This window comes from Herpailurus yagouaroundi, unplaced genomic scaffold, assembly GCF_014898765.1.
Source record: "Herpailurus yagouaroundi ecotype Mexico unplaced genomic scaffold, PumYag 187, whole genome shotgun sequence".
NCBI classification, from domain to species: domain Eukaryota; kingdom Metazoa; phylum Chordata; class Mammalia; order Carnivora; family Felidae; genus Herpailurus; species Herpailurus yagouaroundi.
Window position 1 is genome coordinate 31,967,572 of NW_024412418.1, and position 11,367 is coordinate 31,978,938.

General features: G+C 36.9%; 1 protein-coding gene across 1 annotated transcript in view; it reads left to right on the top strand.

The window, feature by feature from the left end:
- Positions 1-9,771, top strand: part of SAAL1 (serum amyloid A like 1) — a 26,340-nt gene extending 16,569 nt beyond the window's left edge. The window contains exons 7-12 of the mRNA XM_040495687.1: positions 514-694; positions 3,304-3,386; positions 3,481-3,669; positions 6,710-6,903; positions 8,844-8,936; positions 9,624-9,771. Of these exons, the coding sequence (XP_040351621.1) occupies positions 514-694; positions 3,304-3,386; positions 3,481-3,669; positions 6,710-6,903; positions 8,844-8,936; positions 9,624-9,716 (833 nt within the window). The 3' untranslated portion in view covers positions 9,717-9,771. The remainder of the gene's footprint in view (positions 1-513; positions 695-3,303; positions 3,387-3,480; positions 3,670-6,709; positions 6,904-8,843; positions 8,937-9,623) is intronic.
- The last annotated feature ends 1,596 nt before the right edge of the window (positions 9,772-11,367 follow it).

The following is an 11,367-nucleotide window of genomic DNA, read 5'->3' on the forward strand; positions in this document are numbered from 1 at the left end:
CTCCCCCCCCCCCCCCGCTCTCTCTCTCTGTCTCTCTCTCTGTCTCTCTCTCTCTGTGGCCGTTGTGTGATTCTCTGTCTCCTGCTCACTTGAGCCTTCTCTGTCTCACTCAAAAAACAAAAAAAGGAAGACAAATTTAAACAAAGGAGGTGAATAAATCTCCCTTAATAAGTAATACTTTGGTAAGATTTGGTTTTCTTGGAATAGCTTTAGGAATGTTGGTTAACCTTACTGCTTTTTAATTTTTTTTTTTTTTATGTTTATTTGCTTTTGAGAGAAAAAGACAGAGTGTGAGCAGGGGAGGTGCAGAGAGACAGAGACACAGAATCTGAAGCAGGCTCCAGGCTCTGAACTGTCAGCACAGATCCCATTGGGGGTTTCAAACCCACAAGCTACGAGATCATGACCTGAGCCGAAGTCGGACACTTGACCAACTGAGCCACCCAGGCACCCCTAACCTTACTGCTTTTAAAATTTTGCTTCTCATTTCAATAACTATTTTATCGTCTGCAGTTGACTTGCTGGTGAAAATAGGGGAAGTTGTGGACAAACTTTTTGATTTGGACGAGAAGCTAATGTTGGAATGGATTAGAAATGGGGCTGTTCAGCCTCTGGACCAACCCCAGGAAGATGCTGAAGAGCAGCCAGTGTTTAAAATTGTGCCCTGTGTACTTGAAGCTGCCAAACAAGTACGGTAAGCGAGCTTTTTGTGCAAAATGTTTTGGGAAAATCCAATTGCTGGAAATATCCATAGATGTAAGTTTTAGTTTCTTTTTGACAGGATGAATAGCACCCCATCAGTCTTTGTCAGGTTGGATTCACTACTAATATTTGTGGTAACCCTGTGTTTGCTCTTTTTAAGAATCATAATGGTTACAAAGTACCTATTCTAATATTAGTTAGCTATAGGCTGTTTTCCAGCATTAATTATGGTTATGGTCTTAAAATCTTCTGCAATTTTGTGTAATTTAAGTCAAATAGGAAAGATTTTCTGGTGTTTTATTTTCCATTAAACATTTAACAACTTTTTCAGTTAATGTCAGACGTCATTTGTTTTCTTGGTTCTTACGTTTATATGTCAGTCTTAGATAAGTGACTGAATTTTGGGCTCTGATGTCTTGCCAGGAGTGATTACTAGGTGTTGTAGGTCATTGAAACTGTTTCTTGCTAGTCACTAGAAAATTAACTTGTGAATTGATCTGCTTAATGTTCAGTCGTATAACGTTGGTGGTTAATAACCCACCTAAAGTCTTTTATGTCCTTTATCCAGGTGGATTAAACTTAACATCTTTTCTCCAAACCTGCTTCCTCACTATTCTCAATGTCAAATATCAAAGTAGAGTTTTCATTTAATTTTTTCAACACTTTCATTGTGAAGTATATATACAAGAAAGCCTATAAAAACAAATTTATACTTAATGAATAATTACGAAGCAAACACTTACGTTTACAGAAAACAGGGCCTCATCTCCGTGGCCCCTGTGTGTCCCTTCCAAATCCCAATTCTCTTTCTCACTTAGAAATGACTACTTTCTGGACTTTTTCAGCAATTATTTCTTTGCTTTATAGTTTTATTATTCCATATATTTTGGCTCTGAGTTTCTTGTGAAAAAAACTATACCGTATGTATTCTTTTGAGTCTTAGTTCTTTTGTTCAACACCATGTCTTTATGATCTACCTGTGTTTTCTTAAAGTCATCATTCAGGCCACTGTCTCTCAGCTAGACACCTATGGCATTCTCTCACCTGAGTTCCCTACCTCAAGGCTGCTCCTTCCAAGCCTAGACTCTAGAACCATCTTTCCAATACACATACTCATCATCTCACTCGCGTGCTTCAAACTCTTCCATTGTCTTCCTTAGGATGAGGTCCAAATTTTTTTTTTTTTATAGAGAGAGCATGCAAATGCTTGAGCAAGTTGGGGAGGAGTGGGGGGGAGGCAGGGAGAGGGGTAGAGAGAGAGAAAATCGTAAGCAGGGTCCACGTTTAGCATGGAGCCTGATGAGGGGCTTGATCAACACCCCTGGGATCATGACCTGAGCTGAAATCAAAAGTCAGATGTTCAACTGACTGAGCCACCCAGGTGCTCCAAGGTCCAGGTTTTTAACAAGCATGGCTTACAAGGCTCTGCAGTGCCTCCCCATCCTTATTACTTGTTCTGTGTGTTTCAACCATGTGAAGTTTCTTTCATCAAGGGAACCAACCTCTCTTGGCCTTCAAGCCTTTGTGTACCATGTCTCTTTTACCTCAAACATTTCTCTTTCATGTCTGTGCTTAAATATCATTTCTCTCTCTTTTTTTTAATGTTTATTTTTTATTTTTGAGAGAGAGAGAGAGAGCATGAGCAGGGGAGGGGCAGAGAGAGAGGGAGACACAGAATCCGAAGCAGGCTCCAGGCTCTGAGCTGTCAGCACAGAGCCCGATGCAGAGCTCGAACTCCCGAACTGTGAGATCATGACCTGAGTCGAAGTCAGATGCTCAACCAACTGAGCCACCCAGTCGGCCCATAAATATCATTTCTCTTAAGATGCCTTTCTCAACTCTCTAAACTTAGTTAATACTGCTTGCCATGTGGTTCTCTGGTACCTTAGACTTCCTTTAGTGTTACAGTCCTATCATTTTATCATGATCGCTCCTTTAATTATCTTCTTTTCTTTAGACTATAAACTTTGTGAAGATACAATGTTTTACACGTCTCTGTTTTCCCATCTGCTAACATAGTGCCTGAAAGTAGTAGGTACTTAAATATGAGCCTTCTTTTTTATTGTTCACTATATTTTCACTTAATCATTTGAAGAACTAAGATTGTGAGCTTCCAGGAATCCAAACTGTTGATCACAAAAATTATACTTACGTGCTTTTAGTATTCTCAGCTAAGGGAGCTAGGGGAGTCCTCTGAAGTTTGCAGGACATTGTTACTGTTGATGCTTGCTTGCTGCAGTGGGCCTATCGTTCATTCTATAAAAGTTTCAGTCATTTTTCGTCCTGATTATTTAAGTAAACCAGAATGATAAAGTATCACCTCAAAGGTTTCTGCATTGTTGCTTTTGTGGGACAGGGCCAAAAGGAATTTTTACTTCTCATTCTCGAGTGTTGATTATATTCCATAGTATCTCTTTGTTTTTTGACTGTTTTTGCCATTAACATGTAAGCTCTGGTGAGCACCAAGACTTCGCCCTTTTCTTGTTTTATCCTTAGCACCTGGGACAATGACTAGTACAGAGTGATAAGTATTTGTTGAATGAATGAATGAATGCAGTCCCACAGAGTTGTTGATTCAGTGTTTTTGTTTTTTGAGTTTAGTTCTGAAAATCCAGAAGGGCTCGATGTTTACATGCATATCTTACAGCTGCTTACCACAGTGGATGATGGAATTCAAGCTATTGGTAAGGTGTTTTATAGGGAAGCACAGGAGTTACTCATTGAATTGTTTTGTTTTTATATAACTACTTTTTTTTTTTTTTTATCATTTCTATTAAGTACAGTGTCCTGCTACTGGAAAAGACACTTGGAATTTACTTTTTGACCTGGTCTGCCATGAATTTTGCCAATCTGATGATCCACCCATCATACTTCAAGAACAGAAAACTGTGCTAGCCTCTGTTTATTCAGTGTTGTCTGCCATCTTTGCTTCACAGGCTGAACAGGAGTATCTAAAGATAGAAGAAGGTAAGTATCATTTTCATTCACTAGAGTAAATTCTAGTCTGTTAGATTTTAGAGCCCCGGCTTGGGATTATTGTTCATTTGGTTTGTTTGTTTGTGTTGGTACTTTTATTCCCCTGATTATAAAAATATTACATGCTCACCACAAAAAAATTTGCAAAATTTATAAAAGGAAGCATAGTGCTTATAATCCCACCATCCAGAGATAATTACTATATACTCACATGCATATATATTTTTAAGTCCTGCTTTTTAGGCAACTTTTTAAATTTAGAAGTATAATATGAATATTTTCTGTGTAAACGAATGGTTTTTCACAGAGTGATTTTTTTTTTTATGACTACAATTAAATTCATGATCCATTTAGAATCTAATCACTTGTTACATGTGAGGTATGGCTTCAGCTTTTTTCCAGATTGCTATTCCGTTATCTCAACATCATTTAGTGAATAATCTGGTTTATCCACACTGATTTGAAATTTTGTCATTTACTGTGTTCTGAGTTTCCCTATATGTTTTATTCCCTTCTATTGCTCTATTCGTGTATCAGTAGCTATAGTTTTTAAATTATTAAAACTTTACGTTTTAATGCCGAGTAGGGCTAGTCTCCTTTCATCCTAATTTTTCAGAATGTTTTTGACTATTATTCTTGTTTAACACTGAATTTGACAAGTTACAAAAACAAATCTTTTTTTTTTAATTTTTAGTTTTTATTTATTTTTTATTTAATGTTTTTTATTTCTTTTTTGAGAGAGAGAATGCTCTCTCTCTAAGCCTAAGCCACCCAGGCACCCCTAGTTTTATTTTTTATATTCATTAAAAAAATTTTTTTTTTCAAAGTTTATTCATTTTTGAGAGAGAGAAAGAGTGTGAGCAGTGGAGGGGCAGAGAGAGAGAGAGACACAGAATCTGAAGGCTCTAGGCTGTGAGTTGTCAGCACAGAGTCCAATGCGGGGCTTGAACTCATGAACTGTAAGATCATGACCTGAGCCAAAGACAGATGCTTAACTGACCGAGCCACCCAGGTGCCCCTGTATTCAGTTTTTACTGTAGGCTAATTTAAATGATTATTCAGTTTTTGAAGAAATCACAATCTTTTTGAAATTTAACTTAAAGATGGGGCACCTGGGTGGCGCAGTCGGTTAAGCGTCCGACTTCAGCCAGGTCACGATCTTGCGGTCCGTGAGTTCGAGCCCCGCGTCAGGCTCTGGGCTGATGGCTCGGAGACTGGAGCCTGTTTCTGATTCTGTGTCTCCCTCTCTCTCTGCCCCTCCCCCGTTCATGCTCTGTCTCTCTCTGTTCCAAAAATAAATAAACGTTGAAAAAAAAAAATAAAAAAAAAAAAAAAAGAAATTTAACTTAAAGAAACATACAATTTAAAAGCTTTGTTTAGGATTTTATTGATAAAGTTGAAAATTCAAATTCTTTTTCTCTATGGCCTCCAAAGGCACTGCATGATAGGACTGTTGCCCAACTGTTGAAATTTGTTTTGTGCCCTCCTTCCCCCTTACTCACTTGGCTTGAGCCATAATGGCCTTTTAGTTCCTCAGACCGTTTCCTCTTTGGGGCTTTTGCACTTATTGTTTCCTCTACCTGAAATGTTTTCCTGGGCTCTTTACCTTGATGCTTCTCTATTAGTTCTCCCCTCAAAGAGCCTCCTCTGCTGGCCGCTTTATTATATTCTCTTTTAATTTTCTTCCTAGAACTCACCCAAAGTTGAAATGATCTGTTTTATTCATTAGTTTATTTGAGAGCCTCTTGAAGGCTGTGGCCTGAAAGATCTTGTTTGCCACCATATCTGTAGTACCTGAAATAAAATATCTAGTAACTAGTAAGTTGTACTTAACTTACAGTACTTATAGTACTTACTTACAGTACAGTACTGTCAGTACTTTTTTTTTCTTTTACTTATTTCTTTTTATTTTTTGGTAAAATTTTTTATTTTTTAAAATTTACATCCAAATTAGCATATAGTGAAACAATGATTTCAGGAGTAGATTCCTTAATGCCCCTTACCCGTTTAGTTCATCTCCCTCCCACAACCCCTCCAGCATCCCTCAGTTTGTTCTCCATGTTTATGAGTCTCTTCTGTTTTGTCCCCCTCCCTGTTTTTATATTATTTTTGTTTCCCTTTCCTTATGTTCATCTGTTTTGTCTCTTAAAGTCCTCATATGAGTGAAGTCATATGACTTTTGTCTTTCTCTGACTGACTAATTTCACTTAGCATAATACTCTCCAGTTCCATCCATGTAGCTGCAAACGGCAAGATTTCATTCTTTTTGATTGCCGAGTAATACTCCACATTGTGTGTATATACCACATCTTCTTTATCCATTCATCCATCGATGGACATTTGGACTCTTTCCATACTTTGGCTATTGTTGACAGTGCTGCTATAAACATTGGGGTGCATGTGTCCCTTCGAAACAGCACAGCTGTATCCCGTGGATAAATGCCTAGTAGTGCAATTGCTGAGTCGCAGGGTAGTTCTATTTTTAGTTTTTTGAGAAACCTCCATACTGTTTTCCAGAGTGGTTGCACTAGCTTACATTCCCACCAACAATGCAAAAGAGATCCTCTTTCTCCACATCCTTGCCAACATCTGTTGTTGCCTGAGTTGTTAATGTTAGCCATTCTGACAGGTGTAAGGTGGTATTTCATTGTGGTTTTGATTTGTATTTCCCTGATGATGAATGATGTTGAGCATTTTTTCATGTGTCGGTTGGCCATCTGGATGTCTTCTTTGCAGAAGTGTCTATCATGTCGTTAGCCCATTTCTTTACTGGATTATTTGCTTTTTGGGTGTTGAGTTTGATAAGTTCTTTATAGATTTTGGATACTAACCCTTTATCTGATATGTCATTTGCAAATATCTTCTCCCATTCCTTCAGTTGCCTTTTAGTTTTGCTGATTGTTTCCTTCACTGTGCAGAAGCTTTTTATTTTGATGAGTACTCTCAAGTACTTTTGAATGAATGAATGAATCAACACAAGGAGGAGAGACCAGATTTAACTGGCTAATTCCATGCCTCTTTTGTACACTAGATCTTCCTCTAATTGACAGCTTGATTCGTGTCTTACAAAACATGGAACATTGTCAGAAGAAGCCAGAGAACTCAGTAGACTCTAACACAGAAGAAACGAAAAAGTCTGATTTAACCCAAGATGATTTCCACTTGAAAATCTTAAAGGATATTTCATGTGAATTTCTTTCTAATATTTTTCAGGGTTTAACAAAGGTAGGAAAGAAATATTGATGGTTTCATCAGCAAAAGAAAGTGTGGGTTGCTTAATGCTTCAAACATTATTATTACTGTATTATTTTTTAATATAAAATTATAATTATGTTATATAAATTTGGGAAAATAGAGAAAAAAACTTATCAGTGTAAGCTTATAATTATAAGCCAGGAACTTATGTAGTTTGGTATATTTATATATGTGTTTTTCACATGCTTTTAACCCAGTATATAGAATTTTTATAGACTGCTGTTTACACCAAACATTATATTATGAGCTCTTTTCCAATTTTAGTATATATGCTGCTGAAGCAAGCACTGTGAGCCCTTTTCCAGACTCTAAATTTACTGACAGACATTTCACCAAAAGCCAGTTTATTTAATACCCAGTTTGCCAAAAAGCCAGTTTTCAAAATTTACTGCAAACTTGTTTTAAGGAGTATTCTTCCTGAATATGCTCAGGATTGTTAGCATATTATTCCTTTGGGCATACTTTCTTTCCATGTATTTTAGAAAAAATATAAATATAACCATTTAGAATATATTCATATTCATTGAATTTTTTTAAGAAGAATATTTCTTAAAAGAAGTTTCGGTTATTCTGGTAATTTTCTTTTTTTGGAGGGGGGTGTGCGGGGTGTCAACTATCCTGCTTCCTTTTCCAGATTTGGGTTATTAGTTTGGCATAGATTTTCAGAAGTCAGATTACTGGGCTTAGCATTTTTAAAGTGAAGATGACTGAGACTTAATGACTACATACTACCAAATGCTTTCATATGAAAATGCTGGGTTTACATGATTATTACTATTGGGTATTACAATTTTTATATTAAAGTTCAGTGGGTGAGAAATTATGCCTTATTTTGACTTGCATTTTTTTTTTTATTAGTGAAGGTGAACATCTTTCCATGTATTTGTGTATTATTTGTGTTTCCTACTTTATAGATTTATCTATTTTGATTATTTACATAAACTCCTTGGGCAATAATCTGTCTTTTGCATATTCATTGCAAGTATTTTTCCCATTGTTTACTGTCACTTTTATGTGATTTTGTTTTCAGAGGGATTTTTTTTTAAGTGGCAGGAATGTAGAAGGAAGGTGGACTGAGAATAAACCAGGGATATGTCATGAAAATTCTTATGTATTGTACTTCATGGAATATGGATTTAATCTTGAGGAAACTGAGGAGCTACTGGAGAGTTCGGTTTTAAGGATCAAGTGATGTGATCTGTTTTTTAGAAAGATTACTCCAAAAGCAAGAGAGAGGATTAGAACTGGAGACCTACAGACCAACAGGCTCTTATGGGTGGTAACCTTTAAGAGTAATCTGAAAAATATTGAGAGCCTAAACAGTGAAAGTGTGGATGAAGAAGGAAGGATGGGATGAGAGAGATTTGGTAGAGTAGAATTAAACTCTTAGGAGGATGGGTCAGCAGCAAAGAAGGAGGAAAAATCTTGGCTGTATCCCAGGTTACTGCTTTGTGCAGCAGGGTGGGTGGGTGGTGGTCTCCTTCCCTAAAATAGGATTACAGTGAAATAGTGTTTGGGTTTACATAAGGGGGGGATGATGCTGGGTTCAGTTTGGGACATCTGAAATGCCCATAGGATCAGTAGGGAATTATATATACTGATTTATAGTTATTAATCAGATAAAGCTTTAGAAATTTTCCTCTTCTGGGGCACTGGGTGGCTTAGTCAGTTTAAGCCTCTGACTTTGGTTCAGGTCACACTCTCATAGTTCGTGAGTTCGAGCTCCACATCGTGACAGCTCAGAGCCTGGAGTTCTGTGTGTCTCTGTCTCTGTCTCTCTCTCTCTCTCTCTCTCTCTCTCTCTCTCTCTGCCCTACCCGCCCCCCCACCCCCATCTCTCAAAAAGAAACATTAAAAAAAAATTTAAAGAGGTTTTCCTTTTTTACCAAATCTTTTTTTGTTTGTTTTAGGAGACTGTGGCTCAGGGAGTAAAGGAGGGCCAGTTAAGCAAACAGAAGTGCTCCTGTGCATTTAAAAACCTTCTTCCTTTTTATAGTCCTGTGGTGAGTATGAATAAGCGTATAGGTGGCTGAGTTTTAGAGGATTACTAAATGTTTCTATGTAAGTGCTTGATCTCTGAGACCATTGTCAAAAAAGATCGTGCCTGCAATTCACATGACTTAGTGCCCTTGTCAGATAAATGACTGCTGGGTAGTTCACGAGACTAGCCTGAATAGCTATTCTAATTTTAAGAGAATGGAGTCAGCACTGAATTTATTGGACCCCTCACTGTTATGAAGTAAGCATATATATTAAAGATAAGATTCTTAGGTGAGAATGGTCAGTAGGTTTTTATCATTCTTCAAATTATATCACATTTGCTACCATTAGAGACAATTTCAAAATAGTAACTTTTTTAGGAAAATGAAGTATGGAATGTGGGAGGGAGAGGCCATGTCAGCAAGGAAGAGGATAAAACTCCAGTAGTGGACCCTAAAGGGGAAGCATTGGGGGTATAAATACTAATTTCAAGAATAAAACAAAGTGGTATGAGCTAGTCCCTTCTTTGATGTTTCAGAGAACTGAGAATGACTGTAATAGTCTTTATTGTCATCTGGGGATTTGTCAACATTTGTTTTCCTTTGGACTGTTTAGAAACCACGGGTAGAACATTTTTATAGTCACCAATCAGTATCGTAAACCACCTTTTCTTCTACTTCATTTATTTGGTTCTTTTGTTTGACTCACAGATAGAAGACTTTCTCAAAATTCTACATGAAGTTGATAAAACTCTTGCTGATGACCTGGAGGAAAGCTTCCCAAGTTTGAAAGTTCAGACTTAATAACTGAATTAAGTTTCCTTTGCCCAATAAATGAACTTTATTTTCTTCACTGACAGTTGATATTGACATATAGGAGATGTTAGGTAAAGCCTTTTGGACCCTTACTGTCTGGTGCTACACTCCTGCTCTTCTCCCTGCCCCAGTCTTATCTCACTTTCATTTGGCATTGGAATCAGGAGTTTCCTCTGCCATCAAATCCCCACCTCCCTTTTGTGTATGGTTTTGTGTTTATTTGCCCTCTTCAGGTAAAGAAAACAAAAATACAAGCTTATCACTGAGGTTCTTTTTAGATTGAGGAGTTGGTGAAGATTTTCTTCATACCTCTTAATTTGATTTTTATGTGAGAAATTTGTATTTGTATCCACTAAAGTACATTCAGCTGCACTATAGAAAACCCTATTTATAGGGGTTTCTATAAATAAGAAATTCTATCTATTTCTGTAAATAAGATTAACAACTTAATTTGATAGCTTTTATGTTTCTAATGCAATAAGAAATCCAGAGGTGGGCAGTCTAGACCTGATTTATTTGACTCAGGGATCCTGATTCTTTTTCCTCTCCGCGTGGTCTGCTGTGTAGGCCTTTGTGTTTGTATTTATTGTCTTGTGGTTAAGGGGGTTATAAGACTAAAGGACAGCCCTCCATGGCCAGAACTGTGTTGCAAGGCCCTTCCTAACTGCATGTATTTGAAATCAAGTACATACTTTTTTTTTCTAAGATCTGTACGAGAGAGAAAGGCAAGAAGAGAAGGGAGATGTGAAAGGCTTTTTGATAGTCTGTGGTGTTTGCTACAGTATGAAAACACCTCTTAGCCATTCTGTGACTCTTAATTGTGTCATTTACATGCCAGGTTGTCAGTAACAATTCAAAGGCAGTTTTTAGTTTAGCTTTGTTACAGTTCAGTTTTTCTTCAAAGCTGTAAGTATGAGGATAAAAATGTAACATTTTGATGAAAGTACATTAGCAAAATTCTCTATTTTCAGCATAATTCCAGTGGTTGAATTTCAGAAAATGATTTGCTTGAGTGAATTCACATTTTTAAAATTAAGATAGAGGGAGCTTAAGAACTTCTGATTGAATACAGACTGCTATACATGATTTCCCTCACACACTTTTATCATTCTTTATAGTGCTCCTGAATTAAATATATTCAGAGAATCAGCCAGGTACACTTAGGGAAGCATTCAGTTTGCATTATTTTAGTTACTGAAAATAGAATTTTTAATAAGTTTTCAGAAAATATCAGGAATAATAAAGCTAGCTTTTTACCAATCTTCAGGGTTTTTTCTGGGTTATTTACGCTAATGTGACTATTAATCTAGTGTTATTTGTGGGATGAAGTGAGGTTAGGATCCTCTTACTCTGCCATCTTCCCAGCCTCCTCTGCAAAGCCAGCTCTTTAAACCTCTCTTCTGGTATAGCCCCTTCCCAATTTACTGCATAATTTTCTTGGCTCTAAAGCATTGGCCTTGTCTCACATTTTGTATTTTTTCCTTAAGTGACTTTTACTGATAAAACACAGGATGTAGTGTTATTGAGAAGAGTTACACCCTTTCCAGTTTGGTGCTCGTTTTATTATTGAAAGTGTCCCTGTTGGAAAGAATTGAACTATAAAATTAAAATCTTACTATTGAAACTGTAACTGGTAGGT